This window comes from Grammomys surdaster, unplaced genomic scaffold (assembly GCF_004785775.1).
Source record: "Grammomys surdaster isolate TR1022 unplaced genomic scaffold, NIH_TR_1.0 97, whole genome shotgun sequence".
NCBI classification, from domain to species: domain Eukaryota; kingdom Metazoa; phylum Chordata; class Mammalia; order Rodentia; family Muridae; genus Grammomys; species Grammomys surdaster.
Window position 1 is genome coordinate 3,310,253 of NW_021604576.1, and position 22,268 is coordinate 3,332,520.

General features: G+C 41.2%; 1 protein-coding gene across 2 annotated transcripts in view; it reads left to right on the top strand.

Moving 5' to 3' along the window:
• Window positions 1-7,780: 7,780 nt before the first annotated feature.
• Nbn (nibrin) overlaps window positions 7,781-22,268 on the top strand; it is a 32,322-nt gene continuing 17,834 nt past the window's right edge. The window contains exons 1-8 of one of the 2 annotated variants that reach the window (XM_028780271.1): window positions 7,781-7,922; window positions 11,270-11,403; window positions 12,951-13,099; window positions 13,418-13,577; window positions 14,266-14,369; window positions 17,589-17,706; window positions 18,970-19,163; window positions 20,045-20,142. In XM_028780271.1, coding sequence (XP_028636104.1) covers window positions 7,886-7,922; window positions 11,270-11,403; window positions 12,951-13,099; window positions 13,418-13,577; window positions 14,266-14,369; window positions 17,589-17,706; window positions 18,970-19,163; window positions 20,045-20,142 — 994 coding nt within the window. In that variant the 5' untranslated portion in view covers window positions 7,781-7,885. Of the gene's footprint in view, window positions 7,923-9,764; window positions 9,879-11,269; window positions 11,404-12,950; window positions 13,100-13,417; window positions 13,578-14,265; window positions 14,370-17,588; window positions 17,707-18,969; window positions 19,164-20,044; window positions 20,143-22,268 lie in introns of those variants that run through there. The other variant, XM_028780279.1, reaches the window with a different exon arrangement.

Here is a 22,268-nt window from a genome sequence, read left to right on the forward strand (position 1 = left end):
AACACTAAATGAAAATAGAGACATGACCACTCCTAGGTATAGTTGCAGATGTGAGAAAGAGAACAAGCAGAGGCATCTGGAAGAGTCCAGACTGAACCTAGCCAGCAGAATACACAGGGCCAAGAAATGAACAGGGGGTGGGGGGGTGGGGGGAGCAAGGGAGAAAGAAAAGAGGGAAACCAGGGTAGAGAGAAGAACCAAGAGAGTTTGAAGAAAAAGAAAGCACATGGCCAAAATGACTGGGTTATATTGGGAAGAGAAGCTGGGGGAAGGGAAGAGAAATGCAAAGACTCAAGAGGCTTAGGGTACGGGTGGGTCAGAAAGTGCTGGAAGGAGTCAGGATGCTATATCTACTTGGGATGGTGATTGCCTGATCACAGTTGTGTTCCAAAGGCTTGTGGAGTTCCACCCCTACAGCCCTGTTGCTCTCAGCTAGTATGTTCTCTGCTCAGTTGGCTCCAATTCATGCCCACAACACACTCCTTGGTACAGACTCCGTTGTCCTAGCTTCTCCATCCTCCCAGGATCTCCACTGAAGCCCAGGCCTTACCTTGACAGGTTTACAGAATGTCCTCTCGGGCCTGCTGACATGGACTCTAACTTCACTACACATTGTCTGGCCTTAGCTGTCCCCCATGAGCTTCTATCATGCCTTCAAAAATCAGTTTCATATGGATATTGCTGCCAAGCTCTGCTATGGTCTTGTAGAGTCCAGCTTCCTTGTCTGCTCCAGTTTTTGCACACCGACCCCAAGGAACTATGTTTTTAGATAATTACCTTTGGGGAGCAGAGACCACATTCAGCCCAGGCTTGCTTTAAATGATTTGGATCTTCATATTATGACACCTTTAACGGACAGGGTTTTGCCTTGGGGACATCTTTCCTCTTGTCTCATTCAGCAGAGGTGATTTCTCTTCAGCAATGCTGATCTCTTTGACAACCACTGATGTCTCCTCAGCACCAGCCTTAATGCTCTCCTGTCTTGAAAGGAATTCCACCATTATCCTTAAACTCAACTTCACTCTTCACAGTTCTAAGGGCCTAGTTAGAATGAACCCATATTCTTGACCAAAAAAATATCAAACGAATGTCCCCTCTCTAGTTCCTTATAGAGTCACTATTCACCTCTGAAGTCTCATGAGCTTGCCCTCACTGTCCACACTTCTCTCAACGTTCTTATTGTCCGAGATTCCCTCAGAATGGTAAGCATTCAAGGCTTCTTCTAACCACAAGGTGCAAGTTCCTTCACATTCCAGCCACAAAACATGCTAAGAGCCACATAGTCAGGTGTGTCTCAATGACCCCCTTCCTTAGCATTTGTTCCCCATTTCTGAAGAAAACATTCTCATGGATGAAAATATAATAATGGTTATATTTTAGACATACATTTTAGCTAGGCTATATACTACTCTCTAAAAGCTCTAAAACAGCTTTCTGGGAGGGGGCAGCCCTGACCAGGTAAATGACAGTCCCATTTAGAATAATTCTTAATGGAAGAGACAATTTTTGTTTTTTCATCAGACACTCTCCATTAGAGATGATAGTGTCTTTACTTTCTGGGAAGCTTAGAACATTAGTCCTCACCCAGCAGAGTATCAGAATGTGCAGGTTTGGGATGGAGAGATGGCTCAGGAGTGAAGATCATGTGCTACTCTTACAAAGAGCAAAGTTTAGTTCCAATACCTCTGTTGACTCCAAACCACCTGGACCTCCAGCTCCAAAGAATCCACCATCCTCTGCAGTCACCAGCATTCATATATGTCTGTATGGGTAGTAATTCTGCCATTCATCAGGGCCTCAAAGATCAGTCCTGCCTTCAGTGGTCACCCATACATATAGGTACACACATAATTTAAAATGCTTCATCAGAAAGAAGCTGTTTTTCCCCAAGGGACTTCAACAAAAGTCCTCCCCTGCTTTCACTTTCTCTCTTTCCTATCAGATTTTAAATTCTAACGGGTCAGTTCTGATGTTTTTCCTTCCTAAAAAAATTAATCAATTGGGGGTCAGGGAGAAGGCTGAGCAGGTGAAAGTAGTCAGTGCAACAGCATAACAATTCATTCAGTCCCTCAGACACATACAGAAAGCTGGATGTGAGGCATGCATCTTTACTCCAAGCATATTCATGGTGAGATCACCAGGAAGCTTAGGGCCAGCTAGCTTGGAGTATGAAGCAGGATAGAAACAAGAAACTCTACCTCTGCTTCTGATCCAATCTCCCCATGGTTACCATGTGGTATATTAACAGATAGCCTACTTCTACCAACTCGAAAGCTAAGACTGGTACCAAAGTGACAGCAGCAGGCATCTTCCTGCTTTGCTCTTATGCCTGATATGTCTGCCAATGCACTTAAAAAGTACCTTAGTTTGTACCTTTCTTTTATTTTGGGCATATACAAGTTTCATGAAGTGTGACTATTGAAAGCTGAACTGATCTTTGAGACCCTGGTGTATGGATAAGTAGCACAGCACTTTCAAAACCAGATGTGCTTGGCAGAGATGTTAATAGGCTGGGGCCAGGGCCTTGAGAGCCTTTCTCTGAGGCTCTGATTTATTGAGAAAAACAAAAACAAACAAACAAACAACAACAAACCCAACTCCTTCTCTAAAACCAGGGATATGCTTCACAAAGCCAGCAATAGCCTGGAACCAAGGCCTTTTGAGATCTATGGCTTCCGATCCTGAGAGCCCAACTCTTCTGTGCTAAAGGGTTATGTTATCAGTACCAAGGCCACTGTATGCTCAGTCTTCGACACTCTGTGTTCCACTTGTGCAAGACTGGCTTGATTAGCCTCCTGCTGATTTTGTCCCATTGTATGGTAGAGTCTGCTGACTTTGCTACATTTTTCCCCTGGAAACAGTATAAAATGCTGTACTTCTTAATAATCTTGCTTGGCATAAGATGTAGCTTCTGCAAGACCTCCAAATCCCATTTTAAAAAAAGAAAAAATCTTCCCTACTATCCTCTTTATGTTTGGATCTCCTGATCTTCTTTCTAACGACTCTGACAATGAAGAAAGACCTGCTGAACCAGGTCCTCTGACCATGTTGGAACACTATATTTGGAGTAACCTGAATCTGCATTTCTGGGCAATGGTTGTTGGACTCCAATACTAAGGTTGTAGTCTACCCTATCCAGACAGCTTTCCCTGAGCTTGGTGCAAAATGGTACACTCCCTTTTCTTAGCAGGACTTCCTCTTCTCTGCCTGATCTGGGGAGCCCAACTCCCTCATCATCTACCTGAAGAATGTCACATACTCCTGGGCAAAATTACAGGTTCAACTTCCTCTCTCCATGCAGATGAGGCATTCCCAGTACTTTAAGCTGCAGCCAATTTACATCTACCCTGAAAATTCCTTCCTACTCTTAAGGTTCATGTAGCCCTTGTTTACACCAAATCAAGTATTTGTACACAAACTGTTTCACTGAATATCGTCTAAGAGAGCTGTGACACTGAAATCCTCAGAGAAACCTTCTCTCCCAGAACTCCCTATAGGCCTGGGATCCTACTGACTTACCCATTCAGTGACTCCTGAACATCACCCCAAGGGACAAAGTGGAAGTGGAACCACATTTGTCACTTATATTCCCTTGGTGTCCTATTTTGTTTTCTGTTGCTGTAATAAACACCATAACCACAAGCAACATGTAGGGGAAGGGGTTTATTTGGCTTACAGGTTGCAATCCATTATGGAGGAAGCTAAGTCAGGAACTCAAGGCAGGAGCAGGGTGATTAGCAAGAACTGAAGCAGAGACCATGAAAGAACACTTCTCACTGGCTTGCTTCCCGTGGCTTGCTCAGCCACTACCTGGGCTACCTGCCCAACTGGTACCTCTCACAGTGGGCTGTCCCACATCAGTCAGCAATAATGCCTTACAGACATGCACATAGGCCAATCTGATGGAGGCAATTCCTCAGTTAAGATCTATATTTCCCAGATATGTGTTGGTTTGTGTTAAGTTAACAAGAACTATGCCAATTTGAGATGAAAGCTGCTATTTTTCTTGTATCTTTTATATTGGTGTCCATCCCAGGGGAAGCTTATAAAAGCAAATACCATAAAGGCTTACACACAGGTGCAGGATGTGCTGGCGGGTAGTTGTTTCAGGTCCAAGTTTATTATTGGGTAACTATACAAAGCAGTGCTACTGACTTCTATTATGATTAGTTTCTGAGGGCACAAAACATAACAGAATATGTAGTCAACTTGGCATTAGAAAGTTTCCTACTACTGGGCAGTAGTGGCGAACACCTTTAATTGCAGCACTTGGGAGGCAGAGGTAGGTGAAGTGGATTTCTGAGTTCAAGGCCAGCCTGGTCTACAGAGTGAGTTCCAGGACAGCCAGGGCTACATAGAGAAACCCTGTCTCGAAAACCCAAAAACAAAAACAAACAAACAAAACAAAACAAAACAAAACAAAACAAAAAAAACAAGAAGAAGAAAGTTTCCTACTAACAGCAGAAACATATGAGAAGGTTTCCTTATAATGGCAGGCTAGGCCAGGTAACAAGTTACCCAACCCTTAACATTTTGCCTAGGCCTTAACATTCCATCTAGGCCTTAACATTTTCGTAGGCCTCAACAATCTGCAGTCAGCAAGCAAAGAGAGAGAAACTTTAAAGCCTACCTCCTCCAGCGACATACTTCCTCCAATAAGGACACACAAACACTAATAAGACTACACCTCCTTATTCTTCCCCATAGGTTCATCAATTGAGAACTAAGCATGCAAATACACATGCCTGGGGGCCATTCTCATGTAAACCACAACAGAGGGCAAAAGATTTGAAGGTATACACACATGTGCACGCGCGTGCTCTCTCTCACACACACACACACACACACAACCAAATCACATCAAATAAATGGGAAAAGATTTTCTTCCTTCCTTCCTTCCTTCCTTCCTTCCTTCCTTCCTTCCTTCCTTCCTTCCTTCCTTCCTTGTCTTTCTTTCTTTTTTGACAGGGTCTATGTAGTCCTGGCTGCCCTGGAATTCATCATGTAGATCAGCTAGCCTTGAACTGACAGAGATCTGTTTGTCTCTTCATCCTGAGTGTTGGGATTAAAGGAATGTGCCAGCACACCCAGCTAGGAAGAACGTTTTAGTAATGAGGCTGAAGATCATATACATGCATATAATGATCACGTGATCACCCCAAGACACTTCCCAGGTACAGTCCTCAGACGCCCACACCCATGCTTTTGGATATGTCCTAATCTTTCCGAGTACCTCTATGTCAACTCCTGCACTTAAATCTATGCTTAAACATTCTCTTCAACAAACTCTTAATTCTGCTTCATGAAATTCTTTTCTGCAGTGAAGTTAAGGATCATGGCAGAACCTAAAGGATAAGGCAGTTCACAGGCTGCTGGCACCAGATCCGGGCTGTTTCATTCTGCTCTTCTGCTGACAGGGTAATTGATTAAAACTCTGTGATTGTGAAGAGTTGAAATGTTATAAATCCAACGCCAAATTGTCTTACACTACCTTTAATGCCCTTAATACCCAGGTATTGCACCTAGTTCTGTGTCTGACTCAACATCTCTGTACCAGTTAAATCCTTTTAACATGTATTAACAGACAACTAGCTTCCAGCAACAAAAGGGCTAAGACGTATTACACCTTCTTTCTCTCCTTTGCTGTAACCTGCTTAGCTGGTGTTTTCACCAAGGTATTTAGGAAGTATATTGATTTACGACTTTCTTTTTTCAGTAGCTATAAAAACTTCAGGAAACTATGTCCATGTTGGAACAGAGTATTTAGAACAACCTGAATGCACATATTGAGGTAATTGATGGTCACTCATATTTGGCTTAAGAATTACTATCTTTTGTTCTTTTTGAATTGAGAAAATGTTAACTACCTGCTTCCTCTGAGTAGAACTCATCTCGAGTTTTCTTTAAGTTTAAAGCACTTAGAACATGCCCTAGCCTAGTAATAGGCAGGAAATGCTCACTGTTTTCCTGCCTGTGGAGAATGGTTGCTAGGCCAGAATGATGTGACAGGAAGTGACACTGGTTGTAATATCATGTCTCTTTTCATGGTCTCCCATGTTGTAATCCATTAGTACGTTGAACAAGAAAGCAGAACAAATGACGTCAGGTTTTTGTTTTTGTGAGCAGAGAGTTGAGGTGAAGCTTCAATTGTCCCGAGTAAGTGTTGCATAGAAGTTACTGAAGTATTGGCTAATGTTTGTGTTAGCTTTATAAAAACCCAATATGCAGCATCTTGTGTACATTTACGACAAGTCGTTCGGATTAAATCAAGGCTTATAGCTTGTGGGGTGAGGAAAGTGTTTGAAAGGCGTCATCAATCCCTCAAAGCTTTGCAGTATAAGCACAATTAAGAATAAGAAGCTGAGCAACTGAGCTGGGCATGGTGGCACACACCATTAATCCTAGTGCTCGGGAAACAGAGGCAGGCACATCAAGGTCAAGGTTCAAGGTCAGCCTGGTCTACATAGAGTTCCAGGCAAGCCACAGATACATGAGCCTCTCTGAACAAACCAAAACAAAAGAATAGTAAGCTTAATTTTCAAGCTCAGTTCTCTGTGTTGTAAATAAAGGAAGAGCCGGGCAGTGGTGGTGCACGCCTTTAATCCCAGCACTTGGGAGGCAGAGGCAGGCGGATTTCTGAGTTCGAGGCCAGCCTGGTCTACAGAGTGAGTTCCAGGACAGCCAGGGCTACACAGAGAAACCCTGTCTCGAAAAACCAAAAAAAAAAAAAAAAAGTAAATAAAGGAAGAGGTCCCTTAGTGTAAACAGGTGATGTCTGATACGTCTTAGATTCTAATGGTTCTGGTTTCCAGATTCTAACAACCACATGCCAAAAATTTTTAAATTATTTCTGTTGAACATGCAGATTGTTTATTATTCCTTAAACAATAAAACCGAACAGCTGTTTAAATTGCACTTACATTTTATTATATATCATATGTAATTTAATAGCCAATTACAACTATGTGGGAAGATGTCTGTGCTATTTATTAGTGCTGACAATCAAAACCAAGGATTCATGCATGCTAGGTAAGTGCTGCATTTACTCTGTATCTGTTTCAGCTCTACACTTTAGCTTCCCAAATCCCTTGCTGTCTCTTGCTGTGTCTCTTTAACTCCGTTGTAGTCCTTCCTTTTTCTTTTCTTTTTTGGATAGGATCTCTCTGTAGACTAGGCTGGCCTCAAACTTGCAGAGATTCACCTGCCTCTGCCCTCCAAGTGCTGGGATTAAAGGTGAGCAACGCCACTCACAACAGTTGAAGTCATTCTTTAATGGACACACACCCTTGCTGTATGATGTATTAGTATTACAAATGAAATAAAAAACCTGTTTACCAGTGATCAACTCTTAAGGGAAATTGGGACTACTTGGGAAATTACAGTCAAAGATAACAACGCAGCTTGTGGATTTATTGTTATTCAGTAAATTCTGACATTGGGTAAAGATGTAAATATGGGTCTGGTATAATACACTCAGGACACAATGGAGAAGATTAAACATACAATTGGCTTTGACATGAAATTTTCATTTTGACTGATACTACTACAAATGAAGTAAATGAAGACATTTTAAATACAGCAAATAATATACTCAGCCAGCAGTTCGATGTATTTTATTTAAAATCCACATTACTTGTGAGATTTTTAAACATTATAGTTTGTTGATTAAAGCGTGACACTTTCTGCGCTGCACTGCTGCATCTTTCGCGCCAGGTGGCGCCCGCGCCGGCGGCGCGCTCTGGCCCCATTCCCGCGTTTCCGAAGAACTTGACGGAGCATTGGAACGCGCACGTCCCGGAGCCCGCGCCGGTGCAGCACGGTGGCCGCGCACGCTGGGCAGCCACGGTTGGCGTCGCACGTCGCGGGGTTCTGAGACGCCGGACCCATGTGGAAGCTGCTCCCGGCCGCAGGTGCGGCTCCAGGTAGGCGCGTAAGGAGGTGGCGGGAAGTTCTTCTCCGGAGCGGCCCGGGAAGGCGGGGGTGGGGAACAGCGGAGCGCGCTTCCGGTCCGTTCTCCTCGCCTTCCGGCGGACGCCGAAGCCGCCGAAGCTGACTGGACGCGGAAGCTGGGTGGTGGGAACCGAGATGGGAGCACACCGAACGTGGGGCGGTGGGGCGTCCGTACCCAGGTTAGACCAGTCCAGCTAGGCTGCGAACGACAGAACCTAAGCCCTTAATGGAAACACCACGCAGAGTTAGCTCAGGCGCCCAGCCAAGGCTGGAGGCGGACGCAGACTGGAGCATAGTTATGAGAAATCACGTGACACCACAGGCCCGCTTTAAAGTTTTCAGACTTTCCCCTCCACCCACCCATTTTTACGGAGTGAAAAAGTTATCACGTGTTAAGTGGTTGTTCCCTTATATAGTCATTATTGATGGAAGATTAAGTACTTGCCTGCGTCTGTATCTTGTTTTCTGGGAACTTAATTAAGATGCAGTTTACGAACAGTATAGAGGGAAGGATAAAGTCTGAAAGATTATCCATGTGGGTTGGGGCACTGCAAAAGTAGAACGCAAATTTGTGTTGCAGAGCAAGGAGGACTCTGAGTAATTAGCCTTGAGCCTAGCTAGCTCTATGGGTGTCTGGAAAATAGAAATTTTCAAGCGCTGGTGGCACAGGCTTATAATCCCAGCACTTGGGAGGTGGAGGAAGGAGGATCTGAAGTTAAAGGTTATCAGCTACGTAAGTTTGAGGCCTTCGAGCTACATGAGACCCTGTCTCAAAACAGATAACAACCTGCCAAATTTAAGTTTGGATAAAGAAAGGATTTGTGAATTGCTTGTCACCTTGAACGGGTAGAGTTTTACAGAGCTCTACACAACACTATGGTCAAGCAGTATTTTATAGACAGAAAAGGAAATAACTTAGAAAAACACCTTGATTAAATTTTACTTCAGCTGCCCTACTTGAGGGGTGTATGAAGATGCATTTAGAGTATAAGGAGTCTTATCTGATTCTTTCCTGGTCTGTGACTGGCTGATACCTAACTGTTAGAAAAATGTACTTTTAGGCTATAGTTCAGTACTCACCCAGGAAGTCTTAACCCTTTATTAACATGATAGCAGAATAAATATGCTTCTAGAACCAGTATCAGCTACATTTGGGGATCTGATTGAAGCTAAGGATTAGTTGTCAAGTTAGCTGGTACCTTTGTGTTACAGAAGAAACTAACAATATTTATTTACCTTCCTTGAAACCGTCCAAGTTCATCTCTAGTAAACTGAGTGTGATAGTTCCTTCCTGTAGTTCCAGCTCCTGAGAAGTTGAGGCTGGTGACTGCTGAGTTTGAGGACAGCTTAGGCAGCATAGTGAGACTTCCTCTCAAAAATGAAATAAAACAAGCAGAAATCTCATTGACAATACTTAACTCAAACCATTTAGAAGGGTGCCGGGGCTCTGCTGGACTCTTCCTATTTGTCTAATTGTGATAATCACTCCACCAACTGGAAGCCCGTGCCACCGAGTTCCACAGGTCTCCAACACGTCTGCTGTTACTCCACCAGTTGCTGATTCACGATTTAATTTTAATGTTCTACTGAGTCTTTGCAAATTTCGTATGATACACGCTTTCTCCTCATCACTCCGTCTCCACCCTCCGCCCTGGTAACCTCCCCCTCACAAAAGAAAACAAAGTCTCACCCTGGAAACTTCAGCGTGTCGTGTCACACAGTACACCTTTTTGCCTAAACAGCTTTTCTTGCAAATGTTCATTGGTAATGAGTTATTGATTATGTTCGAGTCTTCTGCTACACTATCAATACTGGCTCCTCACCAGGACTCCTCTTGGATATCCTGTTGTTGCCCTGTGCCATGGAAATCCTGCAGCTTGGTTCTGCAGAACCAGCCCCTTCCTACGCTCCAACAGCTCATCAATGAGGTAAATGTAGGGGTGAGCCAACTCAGAGCCCTGGATAGGGGGCTGGGTGGTAGCTGAGTTGATCAGCCTGATAGCTCTCCAGAGTGCCACAGCTGGTGAGGGATGGGGCCAGCTCTGCACAACCCTTGCACATCAACATGGCCCTAGCTGGCAGTCCAGACCAGGGATGTCCACATGACCTTTGGTGGTAACATGGTCCATGGGCATCAGCACAGGTCCCCACTGCTGCAGGACCATGGACCCAGACATGGCCTCAGGTGGCATTGAAGGCTACTCATATCAGGCCATTCCTCACTACTTTCCAGTCTCCTGGTCCACCTTTCTTCATGTACACATCCTGCTTCTCTTTCTCTCCATCTCTCCACCACTTACTTGTTCATTTTACTTGCACCTGGGCTTCTGGGTGTCTTCTTAATGGTGCCTGGTGGAGGTCATCTCCGAAGTGCACCACCCCACCAGTCTTGGCTCCCTCACCCAAGTCTCCCAGACTATAATGTTCATGCCATACGCCTCCCTAAATCTTGAGCGCTGCTTCTCAGTCCATTAAAGCCGTCCTTATGAGCAGTGTCCCTTGGACTTTTCAACAGCCTAAGTGACTTCTGTGTTATCTTAGGGGCAGGCCAATCCTGACTCCTTTAGGCAGTGTGTTCCCTCAGTCATTCTCCCTACATCCTTATCTTGAACATTGTTTCTGAGTCAACAGAACCCATCTTTCTGGAAGAAGCCATATGTACTTTGTAAAGAGTTTCAGTGTAAACAGGCTTTAAACTTTGTTGTACATGTGGTTCTGAGCTAATTGTCATCAGGAAGCTATTATTCAAAGTTGTACTGTGCTTAAATATGACTAATATCAACTGTCTGCTGTTAGCCTCTAAAAGTTTGTACCAGCACTGGCTAATTAAGTTAAGCTGAACGGAGGATTTTCATTTTGCCTCTCTGGATTGTTTTGCTGCCAGCTGTAGAACTGGCAGGGGTACCGCCCCTCCCATACACACAAATGATGCACATATGTACATGTAGACAAAACACATAAAATAATCTAGCATAATTTTTTTTTTGTTTTTTTTTTTTTTGTTTTTCCGAGACAGGGTTTCTCTGTGTAGCCCTGGCTGTCCTGGAACTCACTCTGTAGACCAGGCTGGCCTCGAACTCAGAAATCCGCCTGGCTCTGCCTCCCAAATGCTGGGATTAAAGGCGTGCGCCACCACCTCCCAGCTAGCATAATTTTTAAAAGAAAAATCTCACATATGATATATATAATTTATACAAATATACATGCATAATATCAAGTTGCTTAGCATTTAAGTAGCAGAAGTATGAGTTATTTGTAATAACTATACAGTATGTCTTATATGTGTACCTTACATTTATTTACTTCTGTTTTCCCTTAGGAGAACCATGCCGACTTTTGGCTGGCGTAGAATACATTGTTGGGAGGAAAAACTGTGCCATTCTAATCGAAAATGATCAGTCAATCAGCCGAAATCATGCTGTGTTAACAGTAAACTTTCCTGTAACCAGTTTGGTATGCTGCTAACTTTATTTTACTCTCTTTTTTTGTTTGTTTTAAGATTTATTTATTTATTTTATGCATGTGAGTATTGTGTCTGCATTGACACATGCATGTCAGAAGAGAACATCAGGTCGCATTATAGACAGTTGTGAGCCACCATGTGGTTGCTGGGAATTGAACTCAGGACCTCTGGAAGAGCAGCCAGTGCTCATAACTGCTGAGCCATGTCTCTAGCCCCTATTTTACTATCTTGTTAGCATATTAGATAAAACAAAACAAGAAACAACAGGAGAACCCACACATAGTTATTCTAGTTGTATTTATTTTGAAATAGGATGCTTCTATTTGAACAGTTTACTTTTTCTGCAGGTGATTTTGAAATTCAGAGAAAGTGTTTGTTAGAAAATATCCTGTGTTAGTCTTTTGTCATAGTGACGGACTTCCTAAGATGAAGAGATTAAAGAGGAATGTGCAGACTTTGGCTCAGGATTTGAACCTGTGGTCTTTTTGTTCATCATATTATATCTGTGGCCCATGCCATACATTGTGGAACAGTTACAGGAAGCCACTTCCATCCTGACAGCTAAGAAACAGAGCAAAGAATGGAGGCCCCAGAACTTCTTCCAGGTTACACTTCCACAGATCTAACTTTCGCCCAGTGGTCCCACAGGCTAACAGCTAAACCTTTAACCCGTGGTTCTTTGGAGGACACTCAGATACAAACTACTGGGCATTTATTGAATGGTTTGTGTGTAGCAGTCAGGTACCAATTCTGGGAATACAACAATGAATTACCTTTATAACTCACAGTCTTAAAGGACTTGATGCAGCTGTATGGACACTGGGTTTTCCTATGTAGCACATTTTCAGAATAGGAATTGATATATGTTACTAGGGAAGATGACTTGCCTATGCCATTTGGCTTCATTGAATGGATCTGAGTATGTTTTATCACAACCATAGGTGGTAAAGGTGATAAAGTATTTTTAACTACCTGTATTAATGTTAGTATTTGTGGTGCAAGAAAAGCTATTACTTTGTACACAGAGTACACATATGTAAATGCTAGATGTACTTGGAGAAATTCTGGTTTTAAGTCTGTTCCTTTAGGGATGGAAAAATGTTTATTATTGAAATTCATCTAGAATAAGTAAGACAATTGCACTCAGTCAGAAACTGTAGCCCTTTAACTTCATATTCTCATTGGGTTAGTTTTTAACGATAGAGTTTTGACAGTGTAAAAAATGTGTAGGAGAGGATACACCTGGCATGTTAAACACAAAGCAGATTGTGCCAAAGGAAAAGCCTCAGAAGAACGGGTTTGCGTGGCTCAGGAAATGCACAGTCTTAGCAGTGAGGTCTGTTCTCAGGGGTAAGGTTTGGCTTTAAGAAATGACCTTAGGGAAAATGCTAGTTGAGTGACTTCCCTGAAGGCGGCCTGAGGGGAGTCATCATCTACTTCGTTTCTGCTTCCCCAGAAAGTTATTAATCCTGTGAGATCTACCCTGTACTTACTAAGTGGTAAATGACTTTAAATCATTTACTGATTTTCTTTTCAGAGTCAAACAGATGAAATTCCTACATTAACAATAAAAGATAATTCTAAGTATGGAACCTTTGTTAATGAAGAAAAAATGCAGACTGGTCTTTCCTGCACTTTGAAGACAGGAGATAGAGTTACCTTTGGGGTGTTTGAAAGTAAATTCAGGTAAGATGTTTCAGAGTTGATGTGAAATCCACAGCTGTATTTGAAATTCTAAAGGAAGAGACTTTGCCTAAGGTGTTGAAACTGTGTAACTGAATGAGGTTATGTGGCCTGGACAGTTGTAACAGAGCACTCACTTGTTTGGGTCCTCATGGGTTACATTGTAATCTTAAGTTGGGTCACTGTTTTTTCTTCATTAGGACTCAAGACTGAAGAAAGGATAATTTCTTAGGAAAAATACATTAAAATTAAGATGATATTTTTTAAGTTGCTGTCACAAGCACCACAATCTAACTTGCTGTAACTTATTTTCATTTGCAGAGTAGAATACGAGCCTTTGGTTGTTTGTTCTTCTTGTTTAGATGTCTCTGGGAAAACAGTTTTAAACCAAGCTATCTTACAGCTTGGAGGACTTACTGCAAACAACTGGACAGAAGAATGTACTCACCTTGTCATGTCGTCAGTTAAAGTCACCATTAAAGTAAGTGGGAAGTCTTTGTGTCAAGATCAGGTTCCGTCAGTTTACGCTCAGTGACTTAATGTGCACAGACTTAGTCATTTATTTTGAAACAGTCAGAATGGCTGTAGATTCATGTATGACTATCCCATGTTCGTATTTAGACTTGAATGGTTTTTCATGTTTTATTACCTCAGAGAACCAAATGATGTTTCAGATTTTGATTTGACATTTTAAAAAGGTTTTAAGTTATCCTCTACCATGAAATGTATTTGATTGTGTAACTACAGTTAATGGGCTAGCCACTCCTCAAGGTTTGAGTCTTACTTCTGTGTCAGGTTGCCTCTCCTGTCCTCGTACCATCTCATGACACCACACTCTTCTTTTCTATTGAAGATTCCATTCACAAAGACTGTGGGGTTCTTGTAGTTTAGTGAGTTTCACCAACCTAGATATGTAGAAACATGTGTGCCTTTGCAATAGTGACTGAGGGCTTTCTAAATTTGAGTCTTTATATGATGGTTATATAAACCTAAGCTATGACCACGTACTGACTTTTATTTTAGATTGTGTCTCCTTTGTGCATTAATGACTTTGAAAGAAGAAATACTGTAAAACCACCTCTTTTTAGTTTTATAACTTACAATTTTCTTTTAAATAAGCTATTGTATGAGTATATGTATTTATAGTTACATTTGATTTTCCATTTTAGACTATATGTGCACTCATTTGTGGACGTCCAATTGTAAAGCCAGAATACTTTTCTGAATTTCTCAAAGCAGTTGAGTCTAAGAAACAGCCTCCAGAAATTGAAAGGTATATAACCTAAACGTTAAATTTAATAAAATATAGCATAGAAATGAGTAGGCGTTGGTTTTATTCATACTAATCCCATGTCAAATATTTCTTGTCACCTTGGAACAAATCTTAAGTGTCAGTATTTAAATAACACAATGTAAGGACAATGAATGACCCTCATGTGTGGTCAGCCGAGCATGCATGACCGTACCTGGTGTCATCTGAGAGGAAGACTCTTGAAGCCACAGAGGCCAGGACTCTGCTCTCAGTTACCTAATGCAAAAATGTGGCTCAGCAGGATGCAGAGGCAGAGCCTCCCACTCTAGGCTAAGCCAGAAGGATGGCGAATTCACAACCAGCACACACTGCATGCAGAAAGCTTTTCTCAACAGAAAGAAAGGACCTCTGAGTGTCAGGGGTGACATACTTTCTAGTTGAGCTATTTTAGGTATTAGTAATAATGTACAGTGTGTAAAATCTTAATATGTTGTCTGATACAAGTACTTGATGCTGTTAACCGTAAAAATATCTGAATAGGCTCATATTTTTACTTTACTTGCTTTTGATATTCTGTCAAATATTGAACAACCGACTTAGGAAATTTATATGTTGTGTAGTGATACTCTCAATCAATAAAACTGTGATGAGATAGGAAGACACTTGATCATAGGTGTCTGTTTAACTTAGCCAAAAATTAGTTTCTTCTGGTTTTTTGTTTGCTTGGTTGGTTGGATGGTTGATTTTTTTTGGAATTTTATCTGTATATAATTTTTATCTAGGAGGTTTGTTTTATAATATAGTTATTGGATAATACAGTATTTTGGATTCTGATCAGTAGTAGATTCTTAACCTTGAGTCTTACAGCCTTGTGAAAACAGCTTTAGAAAGTGTCCCTTACACATTTCAAATGTGGCTGGTCTTTAAACAAAATCATACTGTCCTTCAGAAGCCTGTCTCTCTGTCTCTGAGGAGTCCAAAGTCCTGTAAATACCAGTGATTTATAGTCATAAATCATAAGCCATTGTTAATTTCAGGCTGCTTTAGGATGGAGAGCCTGGTGAATGTTCACTACTGGGTGTATGTCCTGTTGTTGGGGCTTTTAGAATTAGCCATTGAATCAGCCTTCTATTCGGACTTCTATTCAAATTTAACACTTAGGACCACAGTGAAGTAGCTTTACTCTAGAAGAACTTGGAATAATTCCTAACTCACTGCCTACTATAATGGTTAGTGTTTTCTATTGGCAGTTGACAGTCAGATGTTTTATATTAAGAGCTGGCATGGTGGTAAACTCTGTAATCCTAGCACTCAATATAAAAAGATAAGGCTAGTCTATATTCTATAGCAAGACACTTTCTCAGAAAATGACCAAACAAAATTAAAAAGTATCTAGTCATTTGCCTGATAGTATCCTTATATCTGCATCTATTTTAAGACCAAGTATCTTTTTTTTTCTAAACAGGATCTCATTATGTAGGCTGGCTACTCTTTGAGAGGACCCTAGGCTTCTTTCCCAGCCTCAGATGGTAAACTCACAATTGTATGTAACTCTAATTGAGGCCTACACATGGTATACCAACATGTATGCAGGCAAACACCCATAAACATAAAATTGAAAACAATATTAATGGAAATGAGCATAAAAGGGATAGCAAATAAATTATAGTAACTCTTAGTATCACTCTCCTTTTAGTTCTGAAGCAGTGTTGACTAGCTCTGAATTTAAATCAACGGTGTAATGTGGTGTTATTATGCAGCAAGTACTGTTCTGTTGAGTACAGTTATGTCTGTGTTCTGCAGGTCATCAAGAAAAAAAAAACAGTAAGACAGTCAGCACTGCGTATTGTTGATGTGATTTGTGATTCCTTGTGTCTGTAAGCCATCCTCAGTACTGGGATAGATGAAGTCATCTTTAGAAAACTTGTTGTAAAAGACTGTTTCATTGTATCATGTATATTCTAATAGCAATGTCTACATTGTGTGTGTCTGATGGTAAGGCAGATAGGATGGTGTTTCCATTCAGTTAGTACAGAACTCTCATGTTGTAACATGTTCTCTCAGTTTTTTTAAACAAGCCTCTCACTGTTGGAAGAGTCTCCACAGATCTCTAGCATTCATATATAGCATGCCGACTATGCAAAGACTACAGATTCTGCCAGCCCTTTATACACCCATTTCTGAATAATGTTTGTAGCGAGAAATCTTGGGAGATGACTTAGTGTCTCTTCAGAAATAAAGAGCATGCTTGCTGACAGGCAGTTAGGATTCGTGAGCGCAGTGCTCGTAACCCTGTAGTACAGGCGATCCCTATGCCATCTATTCACCAAGGGACTTGGTTTAGAGGAGATGTGCCACTAACAGCCTTTCACCTTTACTTTTCCTTAAATATGTGTCTTGTTGCACTCATCCTTATTAGTGTATTCATTTTATTTTAGTTTTTTTGTTTGTTTGTTTTTGTTTTGTTTTTTGAGACAGGGTTTCTCTGTGTGGCCCTGGCTGTCCTGGAACTCACTCTGTAGATAGACCAGGCTGGCCTCGACTCAGAAATCCGCCTGCCTCTGCCTCCCAAGTGCTGGGATTAAAGGCGTGTGCCGCCACTGCCCGGCGTATATTCATTTTAAGTAAATACTATCATATATGGAACTTGCATCACATTTTAGGAAAGGCCATTTTGGTTATTTTGTTCCAGATAAAAACTCTTTGCCCGCCGGGCGGTGGTGGCGCACGCCTTTAATCCCAGCACTTGGGAGGCAGAGGCAGGTGGATCTCTGAGTTCGAGAGTTCGAGGCCAGCCTGGTCTACAGAGTGAGTTCCAGGACAGCCAGGGCTACACAGAGAAACCCTGTCTCAAAAAACAAAAACAAAAACAAAAAAAACTCTTTGCCCAAAACAAAACTTTGAAAGTACTAGCTTTTGTTTGCTTTCCTTGTTTCTGTTTTGTTTTGTTGTTTTATTTTGTTTTTTATGACAGGATGTCACTGTGTTGTTCTGGCTGGTCACTCATGTTGTAACACATTCTCTCAATTACTTCATTCCATAATGTAGGCCAGATTAGCCCCAAATTAGCACTGATTCTCTGCTTCTGCCTCCTGGGGATACAGACTTATGTCACAGTGCCTGGCTCAAGTAATACTGAAATTCAGGCTTTTTGGTATTAGGTAGTCACTTCATTTGCAAATTTAATAGTAATCATGGAGAATAGTACATAATTAGAATATATTTTGATTTTCTTTACAGTTTTTACCCACCCATTGATGAACCAGCTATTGGAAGTAAAAGTGTTGATCTGTCAGGACGACATGAAAGAAAACAGATCTTCAAAGGGAAAACATTTGTATTTTTAAATGCCAAACAGGTAACTTTAAAACTAGCGTACATTAGTATCCCTTCTTTTAATTAGTTTGTTTGTCTGTCTGTCTGTCTGTCTGTGTATGGATATTTTTTTTTGTTTAGTTGGTTGGTTTTGTTTTTCACTTTTATTTATTTACTTTCTATTAGTTTAAAATCAGAGAAGGGTACAGTATTATACAGATTCTGTGTCCAGCAGCCTTTGCAGGAAGGTTGCTTCGGCATTGGGCATAAACCACACCACTGTTTCCACGGACCTGAGTTACTTTTCCCCAGGTCACTCTGGTTTTGTTTGGTTTGCCTCCAGGAGTCACTGTACTGTTTTTTGCCTTATACACATAAGTGCATCTCTTGTCTCAGTAGAACTCACATCTATTTAGGCATACATCCCAAGCATCCGTACCTTCAGTTTTAAGACGAGCCCTGTGTTCTCGTTGGCTCTGGAACCCTTGCCTATAGCCAGCAAAAGTAGCCTTACAGCACAGCCTTCCAGACATACTTGTCTTTCAGAAGTCCTGTTCCCAGCAGGCCTCCACAGGTGCTAAGATGGTGAAAAGATGTTTATGGGTGTTTTGTCTGCATGTGCATCACAGCATACCTAGTACCCTTGGAGGCCAGCCGAGCATGTCTGATCCCCTGGCGCTACAGTTACAGATGGTTGTGAGTCACTACCACATGGGTACCAGAAACTGAAATCCAGGTCCTCTAGAAGACCATCCAGTGCTCTTAATCCCTGCCACATTGCTCCTACTGCTCCACCAATACTCTTATTGACAGCTGGTAGGGCTTCTCACTTGGGGTTTTTGTGTAGATATGTGAAGGAAGATTAAAAAGCTACTTATGCACCAGAACCTGCCCAGTGATTATGTATCTGATTATGGTACTTCCTAACACTGGTTAATTGGCCTTTCATTTATGTGAGCACCTTAGTGGGGAAGACAGAAAATAATGTAAATTCTATCTGGTTCAGCTAACAGAACATTTGTGGAATGTCTTTTGTTTTCCAAAATGTGGATTTCAGAAGTTAATGTTATAGGGGCAAAACTATGGAGGTGACCCACCCCCGGAGAACTGTGTCACAATGTGGTGAGAAAATGGTGTAGTGGTGTGGGCCACAGACAGGCTTTCAAAATGGAGGCTCAAGTTCCCTGCCAGGAAGGAGGATGAGCTGTTTTCATTGCCAAGTTAAATTTGTACACAGTGAGAATGTGCTCAGAACCCTCACTGCGGCTGGTGCTTCGCTTTTTAAAGTGCTTCTTCCCATTTCCAGCATAAAAAGCTCAGCTCCGCAGTTGCCTTCGGAGGTGGGGAAGCCAGGCTGATGGCAGAGGAAGACGAAGAGGAACAGAGTTTCTTTTCAGCTCCCGGAACCTGCGTTGTTGATGTAGGAATAACAAATACACAGCTCATAATTACAGACTCCCAGAAAAAATGGATTCATTTGATAATGGATATACTTCAAAGGTACATCATTCTTCACTAGTTAAAAATGCAAGGAGATTTTACATGTAGCCCATTTAATACTAAAGAGTATACAGGTATACTTGTCATGCCATATTCTCAAGAATTGTGATTTGGGGTGCTAGGTAGTGGAGTATCTGCGTAATCCTATCTAGATATTTTCCACCTTTTGCTTCTTAAATAAAGTTTATAGAATTTGCTTCTTTTGGTTGTTTGTTTTGTTTTGTTTTGTTGAGACAGGGTCTCACTATATAGCTCTGGCTGTCCTGCAAGTCACAATGTAGATCAAGCTGGTCTGGATCTGCTTGCCTCTGCCTCATCTGAGTACTGGGATTAAAGGCAAGCACCACCACATCCAGTAGCTTCTTAAATTTAATGAACTAGTAGTTTCAATGCACAATATATTATAGCTGGGATTAAAACTCAAAAAAATAAAATATTTTCTAAAAGTGCGTAGAATTGAACAGTTTGCCCTTCATAACTACTTATGCTTATATATTTTATGTATATAATTATATTGTAATAATATTGTATATAATTAACATATGTATATATGTACATCCATATATATTTATATACGTGTGCGTGTGTATGTATACACATGCACAGGCGTGCTAGTCTGGGAAAATAGGGAAAATGTGAGCTGTTTTCGGACGGGGGGAGGTGTCTTGTTTTGGATTTGTTTATTTTTATTTTTTTACTTTTTGAGACAGAGCTGGTCTCAAACTTGCTGTATAACCAAGGATGACCTTTTTCTTCTGTTTATACCATAAAATTTTAGTATCTCTTTTAGAAGAAAAATAGATTTATGAAGTTTGATATTATATTACTGGAAGTTGTTAGTTTTAATATACTACTATATTTAAGCTATTTTATTTTCATAGGAATGGTCTCAGATCTATTCCTGAAGCAGAGATTGGATTGGCTGTTATTTTTATGACTACAGAGAATTACTGTAATCCACAGGGCCAGCCTTGTACAGGTAAATAAAACATTTTATTAAATCTTTATGAAATATATATATATATAAGCTTTACTGTTATATTTGCGAGGTGTGACCTTATTCACCTTCTTTTAAAACCCATCTATTGATACATCCATTATTCATTTACTCATTCGGTACATAGTTTCGCCATAATACTGGGTGCTGCTCTAGTTGCTGAAGGTTCATTAGTGAGTGGAGTGAGCAGGACCCCTGTTCTTTTGAACTCTCTGCTCTAAAGGTCAGGGTTTGGACAGTGAACAAGCAGAGCACACACCTCCGTTCAGAAGAGCTGAGTATGAAGAGGAAGCTGACAAGGCTTGTGACCCTAACTGGAAGTGTGCAGGCTCAGACTGAACTGAGGACAGGGCACTTGAGTCTCCTGAAACCTGAGCTGCTTAGGCAAGGCAGCTGCGTGGAGTCTGACATAGAATTCTAGGCAAAAGGACCACATGGCCCTGGTGTAGCAAACAGATCTTAGGGGTCCAGACACAGATGGCCACAAAGATTTCTCTGTTACATTTGGGTCTCTGTGTCTACAGTTTCCACCAAGTTACCAATCCAGTCAGGATTACTCAAAGAGACTTTGTTTGGAGGCAGGGAGATCATAAATCTAAGACAAGTTTAGGGTACATATGAATTCCAGGACACCCTAGACTATACAGCAAGTCCCCATTTTAAAAATATAAAAATAACGTTTATTTTTGGAAAAAGTTTTGCATCGATTTGTATCAACTTATTTTTTCTGACATTATTCTCCAACCAATAGGATAACAATTGACTTAGCATTTACAATATAAGTAATCAAGATCTGCTATACAGATACTGTGCCATTTTTAACAGAGGGGTCTTGAGAACCTTGTATTTTAATACCTGCTGGGAAGAACAGTGTCTTAGAATACGAACACCTGAGGATTACTATATATTCCTATTTGGGTTTTTTTTAAAAAAGTAAGTTGATTCATTCATAATTATTATTTTTAAAGAGTTTTTTCTTTTACTTTTGAGTCTATAATATAATTACATCATTCCCCCTTCTCTGTCTTCCCTTCAAACTCTCCCATAGACCCCTCCTTGTACTCTTTCAGATTCATGGCCTCCATTTTCATTTGTTGTTGTGCACTCTGTGTGTGTGTGTGTGTGTGTTCACACATGTATGTGTATTTCTAAATATTACCTGCTCAATCTAGTTTTACTTGTATGTTTTCAGGAATGACCATGTGGTACTGAATAACCAGTTAGTGTCCTTTTCTCTAGAAAAGACAGTCTCTCCCACTCTGAGCATTCCTCAGTTGCCTGTAGTTCTTTATATAGGGTTGGGGCCTCCTGACCACTCCAGCATTACTATTGTTGGTGACCTTATTTAGGTCATGTTGGTGAGACTATGGGTGTTTTTCTGACATTCCTAGGAAACACAATCTCTTAGCAAACTCCTGATCCTCTGGCCTTTGCTGTGGCTCTGCCTCCACTCCTACAGTGTTCCTTGAGACCTAGGTACGGGAACTGTTCTGTACCTCAGGACAGAGTACTTTAGAGAGTTGTATGTTTATTTCTCATGGTATCTTTTCTTTGCCTGCTTTCATTAGCAGGTGTTGGACTTCAGCTAATAGACAAGGTAGAGAACATGCTCTCCACATATAATTGGGGCTTCTGTAGTATAGTGAACAGTACCTGTGAAATTGGGTACTATAATTTAGTGTGTTCTGCAACCTTGGTTTAAATGGAAAGGGAATATTCGAAATTAGAGTTTGGAAGGAGTGAGCCACTAATGGCTTAGGAATCAGTTAGGTATACAAAGACTGTCAGTGGTACTGATTAGCAATGATCACTGCTGCCTTTGCATGTACAGAAGCTATCGGAAGAATTTTACGTGCATCATTACAACTTTGAAACACAAATCTTTTTAAAGATGTTTTATACATTGTATAGGCAAGGAAACTGTGTACAGAGAGGTTAGTACAGTAATCCGAATTTACAAACCAGGCCATCCATTCAGAGCAATTCTTACATCCCGGCTGTTGTGATGCTCTGCCGCATGCTTGCCGTCTGCTGTGCCAAGGGAAGCATATTTACTTCTCCTCCTGATGACCGAGTTCCACGGACGTATAGTGTGAAGTGCTTGGGAC